General features: G+C 35.4%; 1 protein-coding gene across 1 annotated transcript in view; it reads left to right on the forward strand.

Moving 5' to 3' along the window:
- LOC109835549 (N-alpha-acetyltransferase 15, NatA auxiliary subunit) overlaps positions 1 to 16,618 on the forward strand; it is a gene marked incomplete at its 5' end in the record, with an annotated part of 33,220 nt that extends 16,602 nt beyond the window's left edge. The window contains 12 exons of the mRNA XM_020403517.1: positions 111 to 239; positions 343 to 425; positions 520 to 750; positions 1,164 to 1,296; positions 1,377 to 1,490; positions 2,112 to 2,243; positions 6,346 to 6,402; positions 7,330 to 7,427; positions 7,510 to 7,568; positions 7,647 to 7,758; positions 7,860 to 7,960; positions 15,840 to 16,618. Of these exons, the coding sequence (XP_020259106.1) occupies positions 111 to 239; positions 343 to 425; positions 520 to 750; positions 1,164 to 1,296; positions 1,377 to 1,490; positions 2,112 to 2,243; positions 6,346 to 6,402; positions 7,330 to 7,427; positions 7,510 to 7,568; positions 7,647 to 7,758; positions 7,860 to 7,960; positions 15,840 to 16,018 (1,428 nt within the window). The remainder of the gene's footprint in view (positions 1 to 110; positions 240 to 342; positions 426 to 519; positions 751 to 1,163; positions 1,297 to 1,376; positions 1,491 to 2,111; positions 2,244 to 6,345; positions 6,403 to 7,329; positions 7,428 to 7,509; positions 7,569 to 7,646; positions 7,759 to 7,859; positions 7,961 to 15,839) is intronic.

The following is a 17,011-nucleotide window of genomic DNA, read 5'->3' on the forward strand; positions in this document are numbered from 1 at the left end:
ATTTATCATAGGTTGGTGCATCAGCAGTTCTACTTCTGGTTTTAAGAAATGCAAATAGATCACAGGCAATAGTGGCATGTAAATATAACATTTTATGCTTTTGGTTGCAGGCAAGAATATTGAAACATGCAGGAGATTTAGCAGCAGCTGCTGCTTTGGCAGATGAGGCTAGATCTATGGATCTTGCTGACCGTTATTTGAATAGTGAGTGTGTTAAGCGCATGCTTCAGGCCGATCAGGTGACAATATATTTGTATACTGTATTTCACAAGACTTTGACCTTTGATTTTGTTTTCAGTTTATGTGAATCTAACTTCAAACTGAATTATTTAATTGGTGAAGCTGGGATTGGCTGAGAAGACTGCTGTCTTGTTCACTAAGGATGGGGATCAGCACAACAACCTCTTTGACATGCAGTGCATGTGGTTCGTTCTTGATCTTATATCTTTCAATAACTATGCATAGAGCTTCAAGTGCTCTAGCTTTTCTGATATATTTAGTTATTTGTGTTATGAGAAGGTATGAACTTGCTTCTGGTGAAAGTTACTTCCGCCAAGGTGATCTAGGGCGGGCTCTGAAAAAGTTCTTGGCTGTTGAAAAGCACTATGCGGACATGAATGAGGATCAGTTTGATTTCCACTCATATTGCTTGCGCAAAATGACCCTTCGGGCTTATGTATCCATGTTGAAGTTCCAAGATAGATTGCATTCACATCCATATTTCCATAAGGCTGCATCAGGTGCTATCAGGTGATAATTTTAAACATTCATCACAAGTTAAATGCATAAACACAAGCAACTGCCCTACCAAACTTTTTTTTGGGTACGACATGATTTTCCTTGTTTTTGGATAATAAGTTAAATCTTTTCTTCTTAACTGTCACTAGAGCTGCTGAGAGATAATCATCTTAGAAAACCAGTTTCCTTATTGAGATTCTCTTGAAATCATGAGAGTTAGTTAGCCAGCAAGGAATAATTTGTATATTATTTGGGACTATCCTGTGAGGCCTGAGGTAGAATACAATCATGGTCAATATTACTTGAACATAGGTTATTTGTCTTTTGAATTCTTTGTTTTAGAGCTTTTCTTCGAATCCAGTTGTTCATCTAGAAGATATCATTGATAATTTGGATCTTGTTGTAAATATGTTCTTTATATGCAGATGCTACTTGAAGTTACATGACTCTCCTCCAAAATCAACAGCTGAAGAGGAAGATGAAATGTCAAAGATGCCCCCATCTCAAAGGAGGAAAATGAGACAAAAGCAAAGGAAAGAAGAAGCTCGCATGAAGAAGGCAAATAGATCTTCAATTTCATGTACCTTTTCTTTGACTAGAGTATTTAGTATTTACTTGATAAATTGCAAACTTTTCAGGAGGCAGAGGAAAAAAGTGAGGTTGAAGCAAATTCTGCCGGTGCATCTAAATCTGGGAAGCGACAGAATCTGAAAGCGGTTGATTCAGATCCAAATGGGGAAAAATTGTTGCAGGTACATCATGTTTGCTCCTGGCATTATCATTGTTTTTCTACATCTACCCCCTCGTTTTTCCTGGTTTGAGATGGTTGGGAATGTTAGATGGACGCTAGTAAGTGTTCCTTATGCACGTTAGATGGTGGCTAGTAAGTATTAGGCACGGTGGATGGAGGCTGATCAGTGTTTCCTATGGGTGATGTGGGTGATGTGAGCATAGTTGGAGTAGCTAGGACTAGGCATACACAGAAGAGAGCATAACCATGGGGCTGTAGAGAGGGAAAGTTTAATCACTTGTTTTCTTCCTTTTTTCCACTTTTTATGTCCGGCTCTAGAGTTCAGACGCAGTCAACTCCCCTTTCGTAGATGTGAGGTGTACACTAGTGGTTGTTCAGACTCAATTGACTCCCTTTCGTAGATGTGAGGTGTACACTAATGGACCAACCAGAGCTGCTTGTAATTGCCTGAATCTTGTATCTCTTTTATTCTTTAAAGTTTCACATGATAGTTCTCGTGATGGTAGGAGAAAGATTTTTTTTTCCTTTTTTCTTTGTTATTAAGAAATTTTATGAGAGAAAAGTATTGAGTATATATATATATGTATATGCAGATTCATGCTTTCATGTTACTTTATTGCAGGTTGAAGATCCATTATCTGAAGCTACAAAGTACTTGAAGCTTCTTCAAAATAACTCAGCGAAGTCATTGGAGACGCATATATTTTCTTTTGAACTAAATATGAGAAAGCAAAAAATTTTACTTGCATTCCAGGTAATAATTTCAGTTGCTTGAGATTATTGCTCCTGTACTACAAGTAAATATATAGGATATGTCATCTAATATTAATAATTCTAAATCAATATTATTAAGTAGGTGTGTACCGTAACTCTTATCTTAAATACTCAACACTCATTGTTAGTGGATTCTATAAAAATTTAAATTTACCCTACCCTGATGGTGGAGGGTAAAAATTTATTTTGCTATATAAAAGCTGGTAAATTGGAAAAAAGAAACAAATATCTTTAAAGAGTTCTATTCCAAATAGAAAAGTAACCAGTATGGTAGCTGCATAACTCAGAAAATGATTTAAAAGGCACTACCAAAAGTGAAACCAGGTTTCGATAAGTACTCAACCCTGCATAAATGATCTTATTTTAAATATTCGACACTTACCATTCAACGCTTACCATTAATGGATGGGTACTATAAAGATTTAAAATTACCTATCCTCTTGGTGGAGGGTAAAATTTCTTTTGCTGCTTAGGCGTAAGCTGGTAGGTAAATTTAAAAAGAGAAACGAATACTCCTTTAAATTTAAAGAGTTTTATTCCAAATAAAAAAGTTACCAATATGTACGATGGGTCAGAAATAAGTGATTAAAAAGGTACATACCAAAAGTAAAACTAGGTTAGTAGGTTTTAGACAAGTACATGATCCAGTTGTTTTTCCAGGTTAGTTTTAGTGTGACCAATATATAGAAAACCTCAGCTAGATGGAAAACAGGTGTAAATCCTTTTAGCCTTCCCTACCTGTTTACATTGATGGGTGAAAATTTGTTTTTATTATACCTGTTCAAATGGCTGTTACTACATTGGGTTACTTTGATGTGGTTTTACATGATCTATTGAAGTTGTCACTTGTCAAATTGGCTTAGATATCTATATATTTTGTCATGTATGATATCTTGTTGTGTACCATAGAGCACATTGATCCATGTGAGCAGTTAAGTAATTGAGTCTTAAATAACCAAAAAAGAAATGCTAAAATCCATAGCGCATGATGAAGTTCACGAGTAAAAAAATTATTTAAATAGCAAATAAGACGATCCATGCCCCACAGCAGTAATGAGGAGAAACAGAAACTATGTTAATAGAAAAGCCTATCAGATTTCTTTTTTATTAGGGTGGGTCACTGGTTGGGTATTGTATCTATTCAAACTCTTAGCCTTCAGATAAAAAAAGAAAAGGAAAAATAGCCAACTGGATCTGTTACTAATCTGGCAAGCTATCTAAGACTAGCAAGTTAGAGACTTAAAATTTTATTTTTGTCTGGTACGTGTCATATTGGCTGTACTTTTCTGATGCTTTATGCTGATAATGTGGCTTATGTGTTGCATTATGACTCTGTCGTTACTACTTTTTCTTTTGATAGGTTCATATTGCATGGTACTTGTCAAATTGTAGGCCACACATGCCAGCATGTATGAAATAGTTCTCTACCTTTTACGTACCCATTTACATTAGCTGGTATCAGATCTTACCTTTACCCTCTCAACTGCTGTTAACAAGTAAGATTATGAATTAAGCTTGAATTCAGGATAATAGCTGAGTAAGATCAAAATGGTGATATGCTTGACCATGCTGACTGATGTTTGCAATGTGACAATGTTCACTAGCATATTGTAACTACTTATAGGTTAAGAAAATCTCTGCAATAATCTGTCGTCTTTCCCCTTTTAGGACTCTTTCTTGGTTTAGGAAAACCTTGAAGGCCTCTTCAGTTTATTGTAAGCCTTTCTAATCCATAACTTTTTTTTAAATAATTAGGTTGTTGGTTGGTTGAACATCTATGGTGAAATTTGTTAAATCATTTGTAGAGCCATGTGGATTCCTTAGCCATGTCTTTTGTTATGATAAAAGGTTTAGATGGTGATGATGGTTCTAAATTTCTAATTAGTTACTAGAAATATTTATGAGACTTGAGAAAAAATTGAGATAAAGTGCTCCTGTTCCTTAAGCAAACACCTTTGCAGCTGGTTTCCCTTTTTCTTGTGTCCCACAGTATTTAATTCCAGTGAATTGGACAGAATAATTTCTCCTTTCCAATGTTAACAGTGTTACCGTAACCTGCTGTCATTGGAATGCAAACATAAGCAACTGCTAAGATGGCTTACAAGGGGTGTACTTCATGACCCATGCATCAAGCATCTCTAGAAGCATTCTCAGACTTTATCTACCTAGGACAATCATTTCAAGAAGACATAACATCACTTATTCAATATTAAGATTCACAGGAATCAAGTGTTTGATATAAAGATGAGGAAGATGGTGAAGGTAAAGGGACAACACTTTGAAATCCATAAACATAAATTAAACACGTATCCTTGATAAATGACAAATTTTGATACCCTAGGGTTTGTTTTGAAAGTGTTTTGTTTATTGTTGTTGGAGCAACATGCTATTACATCATAAACCACATCTTTTCATTGGTTGATAAACCAGATCTGTTCATTGGTTGGTCCCGGTTGGATCTCCAATATGCAAATGGAACTCCATGATCGGTTGCAATTATTGTTGTTGCTGTTGCACTTAAACTGGGCATCGGTCCAACAACAAATTGGAATTTCTTTAAGACACCTGTAACAATAATTTTATGATTTTAGTAGAGTTCTTTTATATATTTTTCTTTTATGTTTTAATAGAGATTCTATTATATTAATGTATACAAGTTAGTTAAAACTTAAAAGTTAATAATTATTTTTTAGTGTCTGAGATATGTAATTGCAAAAACATGCCATCCAAACATAGGCTATCACCACCTAGTACTGTAATTAGAGTTGCATTGTTGGATCTACAATGGGGTTCCAACAACTATAAACCAAACACGCCCATACGTATTTGGCAATTGTATTAACAAATTGGAGACTTATGGTATGTCAAAATGCAGAGTGTGTTTGGCGAGAATGAAGCTAACAATGCATGCTTCAATGTATTACCCAATAGAACTGCCGCAGACGACCGTGACGTTATTGCAACCATTTGAAATAGCTTTAAAATTAAATAAGGAGAAAGCTCTATCTATCCCTTCTGCTACAGGGAAGTGTTCGATTAGGATATGGTATTTGTGAAAGAATCATGAGCTCTATATGCAGACTTATGTTACCTGGGAACTTCAAATCTGAAGTCGTACCCATAGCGAAACTCCTCGGACCTTCTTGAATATATGCGTACATTTATTCAAGCTTATACTTAATTATATAATACATGTTTTAATTTAATTTAAAACAATCCTCATACCTTTCTTGGACATATACTCTACACTTCACATCTATTTCTTATATATTGATCTCATCTAAATGAAAAAACACTATTCATCTTATGTAAATTATTAATTTTAATACATATAAATATAATTAGCATACATATATGTAGCCATATCCTTGTATGCTGCCTTTTACAAATTTGCCATGTCCCGTACCTTGTACCAGTACCAGTATCCATACCCCTACCCGTACCCATGCCTCTTAGATGTAGACGAATATGTCAAAATTACACATCTTGTTATTTCATATCACTCATATCTATTGATACGAAGCAGTCAACTATTATGTTGGATGTTTTCATATAGTAAAAGATATAAGCATTCACATATTCAATTCGTTTCATTGTAAAATAATTGTTTGAAAGCTTCTCTTTTACAATTCGTGCTATTACAGACAAGTTGTTATATTTTAATAATGTACGTCTCCTTTATATATTTTTTATGTTAGTAATGTGCCTCCTTATTTTTTTAGTTCAGTCATATAATTATTTCAGATAGTTAGAGTCCAAAAGCGAATTTTTTAATCAAAAATTCATAATCAAACTGGATTCAGATTCGAGGTTTTAAGTGAACATGAATAATAACATCTTATTCTGTTGCTTTTCTTTTCCGGGCTGACTTTTCTTCATTTGTGAAACCGCTAGGTGAGGTATTTTTCTTCTTTTCTTCTTTTTTCTTTTTCTTTTTCTTTTTCTTTTTCTTTCTTTTTTGTTTTTTGATAGCCTTCTTATGCTCTTTTCTTTTACGACTTCTATCATCCTATGGTTTGGAATTGTTTATATTATCTTTTCATTGCTTTGTAATATCTGTTGATATTTTTTGTTTTCTTTAGGCTGTCAAGCAACTGCTTAAATTGGATGTGGACAACCCTGACTCTCATCGTTGTTTGGTATGTCATCTCAAGCACCAATTTGCTATTCTGCATTGTTACTGTGCAATATTGAATTGATGAATATTGCTTTGTTATAATTAATTTACATTAATATTTGTTATAATTAATTTACATTAATTGATCTTTTATTCTTTTAGTTGAATCTATATGTTGTCTCTGCATCATGTTTGATTAATGGGTTGTTGGTCAGGCTAAAGAGCTTTAGTAGAAAATAACGGGAAATCACTGGATATTCTTAAATTTACAAGAAAGAAAATTGAATTTTTAATTGTAACAATTTCAAGCAATCAATTTATCATTGTTTAACAGGATTGCTAACTGGAATGTTTTTGCAAACTTAAATGTAATTGATATCTTGAAATCTAGCAATAGAATCATGTTCTGCTTGTAAAGCCTTTGTCCAAACTTCTGAAGCTCTTTCTGTCTTGTTATCACTGTTTTAAAAAACCTCCGCCTAGTCCGCTTAGGCGTACGCCTAGGCCTAGGCGGTACCTAGACTGCCTAACTAACGCCTAGCGTCTAGACGGTATTTAGGCTGCCCACCTAGATTTTACGAGCGTTTAGGGGAGCATTGTCTGCTTACGTGGATTGCACCTTGTAGGCCTTGATTGTGATTTTATGTGTCGTAGCCTACACGTCCTCCAAACTCCATTAACCTTCAAATATGAACACCTCAACTATCTCCTCCGACCTTCAGCAAAACCTCATCGACCACCACTTAAATGAAGAAAGAAAAAAACGCCCAGAAACCGCTTAGGCACCCGCCTAGGCGACTAAGCGCTGGGCGCCAAGTCCGACGCCTAGAAGCGCCCAGCGTTTAATGTAACATTGCTTGTTATAGAGTAGTTATATTGTTTTATGCTTCTTGTTCAACATTATGCTTGCATTATGTTGATGACTAATATTATCATATGTTTGTTACAGATAAGATTCTTTCATAAGGTTAGCAGCTTCTCAGCTCCAGTAACAGAGTCAGAGAAACTGGTTTGGAGTGTTCTGGAAGCAGAGAGAGCAGACATAAGGTCCGTGCACATGATGTTATTCTCTTTTATTCCGACTACATTCATTGGACAGTTAAATAGTTGTCAAGTCACTTATTTGCAGTCAATTGCATGGGAAGTCACTTGTTGAAGCCAACAAATCTTTCCTTGACAAACATGAAGGTTTGACACTTGATCTGTGCATATGGTTTAGTTGGTAGTAACAATTAAAATGTAGTTACACCATACTTCAATTGTCAGGTTCCTTGATGCATCGAGCAGCAGCTGCAGAAATGATTTATGTTCTGGAGCCACAGAGGAAGCTTGAGGCAATCAAGATAATTGAAGATTCAAAAAGCAACCTAGCACCTGGGTAAATTCCTCTCAACTAATGTTGTTTTCTAGTGGTCGTATAATTGTGTTTTATGCTCTTATGGTTCTGTACTAACTAGTCATTGACTTCTACTTTTGAAGCGATGGTATTCTGGGACAAGTCAGGGAGTGGAAACTTGCAGATTGTATTTCTGTTCACAAACTGCTTGAAACAGTCTTTGTCGATCTTGATGCTGCTTCCAGTAAGTTCTGTTCACAAACTTGTCACGAACTTCTTGAAATAGTCTTTATTGATCTTTGATGCTGCTTCAAGTAAGTTCTTCTGTAAACCATAGTCCAACTAGTTCGTGGTTTTCTGTGCTCACTGCACTCTATCAAGGGTTTGTAACAAAGTATAACTTTAGGGGCTCAAGGTTATAGTTACTTACCATGGAGGAATATTAAGGTTTTCAAACTGTAGGATGTTAGAATAAGCTTGCTAAATTAACCAAACAAAGTATTCTAATGTATAGATGTCTAGAAGTAATTTTTTTAGAAATCCTAAGTAGAAATCTATTAAGTTTGAATAGACATGTACTTTGGTGTTTCTATATGTGTTTTGTTGGCTTTTGTGTTTGGTGGTGGGTTGAGGCGTTTGGGTATAGGTGTCGTTGTGATGGGGAATTGTTGTATAGAAAATGTGTACACGTATGTATAGAAAATATATGAGTATCTACTATGCGTTTGTATGTGTAAAATGTGTACACGGTGTGCCTGTGTGTTTGTTAATGATACGGTGAAATAGTGAGTTCATTAAGTTAAAATGGCGTAAGAATCTTAACTGTTAGATCTTAGAAAACTGCTAAGATTAGTCTTAAAACTCAACTGTCTCTTCTTCTCCTTTTGATCCATGTCTAGCTTACTAGTTACTTCTATTTCAATGGTGACCTAATCAAGGGACTATTTCAAATATATGTGTGTATAGAAAATATCTTTACATATATATGTTTGTGAATATGTGTACGTGAATCTATTTAGTGAATACAAATGGGGTTAATTTCATAAAACCTTCAATAAGTTTTGGTGCTTTACACTTAACTTCAATAAGTTTGAAACTGTTTCTTAACCCGGTCCCAATAAGTTTTGATAGATAGCAGAATCCCGCTTGGGGAGTACGTTCGCAAGAATGAAACTCAAAGGAATTGACACCATTAAGTTTAAGCATCATGTCTAGATAAGTTGATTGAAATATCCCTCATATTTTTCAATTTTTTAGCAATGACTTTTTACATGTACACCCTGAATTTTCTCAATTTTGCATATATACCCCTATTTATTCATCTCTCATCCTCTCACCTTAATCTAAACTTCTTGGGGGATAAGTGATAGTTTCAAGTGTTTTGAGGATTAAATGCAAAATGACAAAACTTATTACGGGGTAAATCTCATATATATATATATACTATATATAGTAGGGTAGTATATTAATATACTATATATAATATATATATATATATATATATATTATATGAGAAATATGGGTAATGCTTGTACCAAGGCACAAAAAGTTGGTGCTTGGTAGTGAGGTGTCAAATCCCCCTCCACTCATTCAATGCTGGCGAACAATTCAGTATGGGTAGTGACGTGGAATGAGGATGTGACACATCTGTCTACAAGGCACAAAATTTGTGTTGGGGGTACCGAAGCATACCGCAATATTTGCGTCTGCTCGTCTGTCTGCTCGTAGTATAGTAGTAGATATAGTATATATAGTATGAATGATAATGATATACGATCAACTTCTCAGCAGTCAGTGAGGTGAGTAATCAAAGTGGGAGCCCATTTTCGCAAGCGGAAATTCGCTTTAGATGTGCTAGATGAGAAATAGCCACAATTGTACTATGCACAGGTCGATTTTGTCCTTGATTACTAAGGAATAGTCAGTTTCTCGACACACACACTACTTATAAACGGTCGACTGCAGTGTGAAAACTTCTAAATTTCCATATTTTCACGCATTATCATCAATCTCCTAATTTAATCATCACTAATTGTCCATACATCTTACATTCGCAAAAACCTTTGTCATTCATAAATTACTTTAAATAACATATGCTAATATTAATAATAGTTGCAGCCATTAATTGTTTAATAATAGTATGGTAAAATTAATTACTATTAAATACCATATAAGAATTATGAATATAGTAATACTATTAAATACTATTAAAAAGTATAGTATTCTTTAATGATAGTATAAATATTTAATACTATAGTCTACTAGATAGTAATACAATTTCACTAGTATTATATAAATTAGAAATTATGTTTTATTTGATAATCATACTTTATATATACTATTTAATAAATAGTGATAATAAAGAAGTAATTTGTTGAAATATTTAATAATATTAATAAATTTCTTTATAGGAATTATCATTCTACTATATATAACATGTTTTAATAAGAATAGATATAGAGGAGGATAATAATGTATTATAATTATCCATAATTACTTTTATTTCATATTTAATAAGAAATTAAATATATTAAAAATTAAAAAATATTTAATTTAATTTTTAAAATAAAGTGTGATTAACTTATAATAAATATTCATATGATCTTTATACAGTTCTATTGTACAATTTGTATTTTAGTAACACAAAGTCTAATATGTTTCACACATTTTCCACTTCAAGAGAAAAACTCAACATGAAACAAATTATGTTTGGCATGCAAGCATGTTCAGTTATACTAGTGTGATGCGGTGTGTGAGCTGTATAGAAGAAAACGCTTTTGTAAAACTTAGCGACGTGGATAGGAGCTTGTTTGTCCACCAACTTTTTAGTCTGTTCATTTTGCTTTGAGATTGTGCGTACATGCGTAACAAAATTCATGCACACATCTCAAAGATAGCATTGTGTGTACGCACGATCTCAAAGGCAGATCAAAGGTTGAAAACCAGTGGAACAAAGAGTTCTATCCACTAAAAGTTTATTCTAGCTTTTCTCTCTCTATACACGTGCGGCGCGCACACACCATAACACATCTGCCATGTATATTATGTAGACATGACATACTATGTAGAGTTGTAATCTGTGTATGTATAGAGTAATGATTATGGTGAGATAGCGGAGAGGTTATCGAGTATCGAGCTGAGCAATCTTAACGTCTAAAGCTAACTAATGGCCTGAGATCGCGTCTTAAAGGCAACAACCATCTGTTTTCTTTCACATTTAATTGAAATATATGAGAAGAACGCCTAATCCTTTATTAATGAAATTCTCTTGGCTTATATAGGCCCTAAAATACACTTACAAATAAGTTCCCTACATATTAGTGCATATGTCAACACCCCTCCTCCGCCCTGCAAGATGGAAGAAAGATAGTCCACTAAGCCTTATTATGAAATCTCTTGGGCTGTATATAGGCCCCTACAAAATACAACTTAAAAAAGTCGCCCTACAATTACTCACTAATATTAATAATATTTGCTAGCCAGTTAATTGTTTAATAATATATGGTAAATAATTACTATTAAATACCATTAAGATTATGAAATAGTGAATAGCTATTAAATGACTATTAAAAAGTATAGTACTCTTTAATGATACGTATAAATATTTAATACTATAGTCTATAGATAAGTAATAAATTTCACTACGTTTTATATAAATTAGAAATTATGTTTTATTTGCATTAAATCTACTATTATATATACTATTTAATATAATAGTATAATAAAGAATAATTTGTTGAAATATTTAATATATTAATAAATTTCTTTATAGGCATATTTCATTTACTATATATAACATGTTATAATAAGAAAGTAGATATAGAGGAAGGATTAATAAATGTATTATAATTATCCATAAATTACTTTTATTCTATTTAATAAGAATAATATATTAAAAATTAAAAATATTTAATTTAATTTTTAAATAAAGTGTGATTAACTTATAATAAATATTCATATGATCTTTATACAAGTTCTATTGTGACATTTTATTTTAGTAACACAAAGTTCTACATGTTCAACATTTTCCACTTCAAAGAAAAACTCAAACAATAAAAAATATGTTTGGCATGCAAGCATGTTCATTATACTAGTGTGTGCGTGTGTTGAGCTGTATAAAGAAACACGCTTTTGTAAAACTTCACGTGGATAGGAGCTTGTTTGTCCACCAACGTTTTTAGTCTTTCATTTGCTTGAGATTTGTGGCTGTACATGCGGAAACAAAATTCAGTGCACACATCTCAAAGATGAGCATTGACTGTGTACGCCAGCGAATCTCAAAGGCAAGATCAAAGGTTGAAAAAAGTGCCGAACAAAGAGTTCTATCACTAAAAGTTTATTCTAGCTTTTCTCTCTCTATACACGTGGCGCGCACACACCATACACATCTGCCATGTATATTATGTAGACATGAATACTATGTAGAGTTGTATCTGTGTATGTATACGAGTAATGATAATGGTGAGATAGGGAAGGTTATCGAGTATGCTGAGCTGAGCAATCTTAACGTCTAAAGCTTAACTAATGCGCTGAGATCGCGTCTTAAAGGCACAGACCATCTGTTTTCTTTCACATTAATTGAACATATAATGAGAAACGCCTAATCCTTTAATTAATGAAATCCTTGGCTTAATATAGGCCCCTAAAAATACAACTTACAAATAAGTTCCCTACATATTAGTCAGTATGTCAACATCCTGCTCGCCCTGCAAGATGGACAGAAAGATAGTCCACTAAGCCTTTATTATGAATCTCTTGGGCTTATATAGGCGCCTACAAAATAAACTTACTAATAAAGTCGCCTACATATTACTCACTATGTCAACACTCCTCCTCAAGATGGGCGAAAGATATCTATTAAGCCCATCTTGTCACATCCTCTAATCATATCTAATGAGCTAAGTCCCTTAGTCAGACAATCTGCTGTCTGGTCCTTAGTTGAAACATGACTTAGCTCCAGTAGTCCACTATCCAACTTCTCTTTGATGAAGAACCTATCGATCTCGATGTGTTTGGTTCTATCATGCTACACTGGGTTGTTGGCGATACTGATAGCTGACTTGTTATCACACAACTTTATCTTAGCTCCTTGATCCAGCTTCAGCTCCACCAGCATGCTCTTCAATCATAACTCAGCAACTTCTTAAGCCATAGCTCTATACTCTGCCTCAGCTGTCGATCTCGCCACCACAGACTGTTTCTTGCTCTTCCACGAGACTAAGTTCCCTCCTATAAAGATGCAGTATCCTGAGGTGGACCTCCTGTCATCAGCACAACTAGCCCAATCAGAGTCGCAGTAACCCTCAATACTCACATGTCCATTCTTTCTGAATATCAGCCCTTTTCCGGGGGCACTCTTCAAATATCTCAGAATCTGGTACACAGCGTTCATATGATCCTTCCTCGGATCATGCATGTAGCGGCTCACCACGCTCACTGCAAAAGAGATATCGGGACGTGTGACTCAGATAGATCAACCTGCCCACCAGCCTTTGGTATCTGTCACGATCAACTGGTTCTCCAGCTTCAGCACCCAACTTGAATTTCTGGTCGATCGGTGTAGTTGTAGGTTTACACCCTAACATCACTGTCTCTTTGAGAAGATCCAGTGCATATTTTTTCTGTGATAGGACAACCCCCTCCGCTCCTCGAGCTATCTCTATTCTAAGAAAGTATCGAAGCAATCCAAGATCTTTCACCTCGAATTCCTTACCTAGTCTCACTTTGAGTTGGGCAATCTTCTTCTTATCATCCCCTATAATAATTATATCATCCACATATACCGCAAGCATGGTGATGTGACCTTTATTTTGTCAAAAGAACACGGTATGATCGGCGTTAATCTGCTGGTACCCCATACCTAGCATAGCTCTCCTGAATCTGTCAAAAGAACACGGTATGATCGGCGTTAATCTGCTGGTACCCCATACCTAGCATAGCTCTCCTGAATCTGTCGAACCAAGCACGGGGAGACTGTGCTGGTACCCCATACCTAGCATAGCTCTCCTGAATCTGTCGAACCAAGCACGGGGAGACTGCTTCAGCCTATAGAGACTTCTTTAATTTGCAAACCTTGCCCACTGTCTGATCTGTGTTGAATCCTGACGAAATTTTCATGTATACCTCTTCCATCAGATCTTCATGAAGAAATACATTCTTCACATCTAATTGGGGTAGCTTCCATCCATCATTTACTGTCAGAGAGATCAAGGTCCGAACAGTGCTCATCTTTGCCACCGGTGCAAAAGTCTCATCATAGTCGATCCCATATGTCTGACTATATCCTTTTGCCACCAAACGAGCTTTGTAACGCTCAACCTGTCCGTCTGGATTTTGCTTCACAGTGAAGACCCACTTGCATCCAACTGCTCTCTTTCCTTTTAGTAGTTTTACTAACTCCCAAGTACGGTTCTTCTCAAGGGCCCCTAGCTCTTCGTGCATCATCGTTTTTCACTTTGGGTCTTTCTTAGCATTCTGCCAATTGTTAGGTACAATAACAGAGTCCAATGATGCAATGAATGCTCCATGTGTAGGATGAATGTTAGAATATGATACAAACTGGGCAAGATCCCATGGCTAGGGTTTTTGGTGGAGGCTCTGATACCAAATTGAAATATATGAGAAAACCCTAATCCTTATTATGAAATCTCTTGGGCTTATATAGGCCCCTACAAAATACAACTTACAAATAAGTCCCTACATATTACTCATATGTCAACACATTTGATCAGTGCGTCTCCTCTCTTTGATCCCGCCTCTGCTCCCATTTCAATGGTGCTGTGTTTAAGGGACTATACAAGACAGAAATTTGTTACTGTCGTCGACAATTCTGTAAATGAGAATAAAGTTGTTTCTTTCAACTGTTACACGGATGTGAATCTCTGTGATGCCAGATAGCAAGCACCAGGAACATTTAAATTGGTGAACCCATAATAGAAATTAAAAACTCAAAAGTTTGTAAGCCTCCATCCATCCAACAATCATAAGCTGATTAGACCTAAGATTCTGTCTTAATATTTTGTTTTTTTATTATTTGTCTCTCCATGCATCCCTGCTATATGTTGACAAAAAAACGCCATAGTTTTCCTTCAGAAGTCAATTGGTATGCCCACAAGCTGGTAAAAAGGGGGTTCATGGTTGAGAAAAGGGGATGTTGGTGGCTGTTGAGAGAAATGGGCACGGGCAGTGCAGCAATGGGGAAAGTAGGTGTCATGGCATCAGAAGGGAGAGAAGGGGAAAGAAGTGTCATGGCATCAGAAGGGAGAGAAGGAAAAAAATGAGGCGAATGGATGAGTTCTAAGACTAAACTCAACCATAGATTGATATTTTGAGGTTGAAAAAAATCAGCTCATTTTAACTCACCATGTCACATATCATTACTCTGTATGTATTTGTATTGTATGTGTGTTTAGATATATACCTGTGTACGAGTATAGATACATACATGCACATGTATGTATGTATCACGCATGCACCCCAGCAAGCACGCACATATGCACCCCAGCATTCAGGCATACAGATGTGTTTTTGTATCTACATTTATGTATGTGTTGTATGTATGTGTATAACACATATGAAGTTTGTTAAATGAGCAACCAAGATACGTATATATGGTCAGACCCACCCTAGTAGTCACACATGAACGGGTGGGTCTCAGTCTCACCACCCATTATCTTAGTGGCTTATTTAACAAATTGAGCCACTACCTCATAACGGTCAAACTGAATATGCCTGCACGCGCACGCCCGCACATGCAAACATGGTCGTGTTTATAGGTGCAGAGAGGGAGAGCGAGAGGGAAGGGAGGGGAACCAGCTAAAGTCAGAGCAAGGATCATATGCTGCAGTTCTTACAATCAAAAGTAAATATCAAGTTAATCACTGCCAAGAAAATATGACTGTCAAACATAAGTTGCAAACTCTTAGGTTATGTATGTTGCTTGACATCTCCTTTGGTGCGTTCGCTCTGGCTAAAGCCAAAACCTTAACCTTTTGTATGTTTTGGTTATAAGGCAAATCCTCAAGAATGGGTAATAAGTTTGAAATACTTTCCTCAAAAAGGTGTCGAGAGGACAATTTTCCTCTTCTGCAATTAAGCTGATTTCTTTTTTTTTTCTTTTGCAGGATGGAAATCTCGGTGTGCTGAGTACTTCCCATACTCGACCTACTTTGAAGGCCAAAGAAGCTCCGCTGTTGCTAAATCTTCAAATAATGGTATGTTGAACGCATCAGAGAATGGAATCTTGACCCAAGGACCAGAGAATGGAAAACTGAGTGAATTCAAGGACCTGGCTATCAAATAGAATCTGCCTAATTTTTCCCTTTGGCTAGTTCCTAATATTATTCGCAAGCATCATCTACACGAAGGAGGTAAAGAGGGAAAAAGCAATAGCGAAATCAACCCAGCCTTTTGTTAAAAGTTGGTTCAGTGGGTTTCTTGGTTATTTATGTAGCTGTGTTTGTGTATTAACATTCAACCAGCTACAGATGGTGGAGATTTTTGATGTTTAGTGGGTTCTATGTGTCATAAGAAGTATCAATCAGGCAATTCCTAGCCCAGGTACATATTCTTTTAACTGGGGTTGAGAGTCTGGAGGTTGATTGTTGGACGCTCGCCAAGTGAAATTTTGATCTTTTAAGTCTTTTTTGTACAATGGATTTTTGGAGTGGCGATAACTGTATCCACAGTTATGAGGTGATTGTCAATGGGTAACCTTAATTTATCAAGGGACAATTTTAGTGTACCAAGCATGTATCGTTTGGCTTGTCATTAAACTAGAATCGGTTAACGAAAGATTTCAGCGTGTAGGTTGATTTCTTTGTTTCAGATTTTCTAATGTTGGTTGTAGATTTAATTACTTGATTGCCAAGAAGGTTGCATTGAAGGATGTAGATTAGATTAAGTGCACGAGGAGAAGCGATTAAAAATATAGATTTGTGTATTTCATTTTGTCTATTCATCAAAAGATTAGATTGTGGTGCTCAGTTTCAAAGATGTTCCCTTCCATAATATTATTGGAACAGGTGCATGGAAGAAGATATGGATTAGACCGTTAATTGATGAGCCACTGATTATGGCTTGCTGTAAAATCCTACAGCTGCCATTTTTGGTTTGAATCTGAGCTAAAATGCTTTTCACAGAGAGAGGATTTTACTTGACAAAATTTTGATAGGCCAATAATTCTCATGAAGGCTGAAATATACGCCTATTACCCGTCAAAAGATGTAAAATAAGAAACAAGTTTGCAAGTAAACTGAACAAAAATAAATCTAAAAACTTTGGTAGATAAGAAAAT

Source organism: Asparagus officinalis, chromosome 3 (genome assembly GCF_001876935.1).
Source record: "Asparagus officinalis chromosome 3, Aspof.V1, whole genome shotgun sequence".
NCBI lineage: Eukaryota > Viridiplantae > Streptophyta > Magnoliopsida > Asparagales > Asparagaceae > Asparagus > Asparagus officinalis.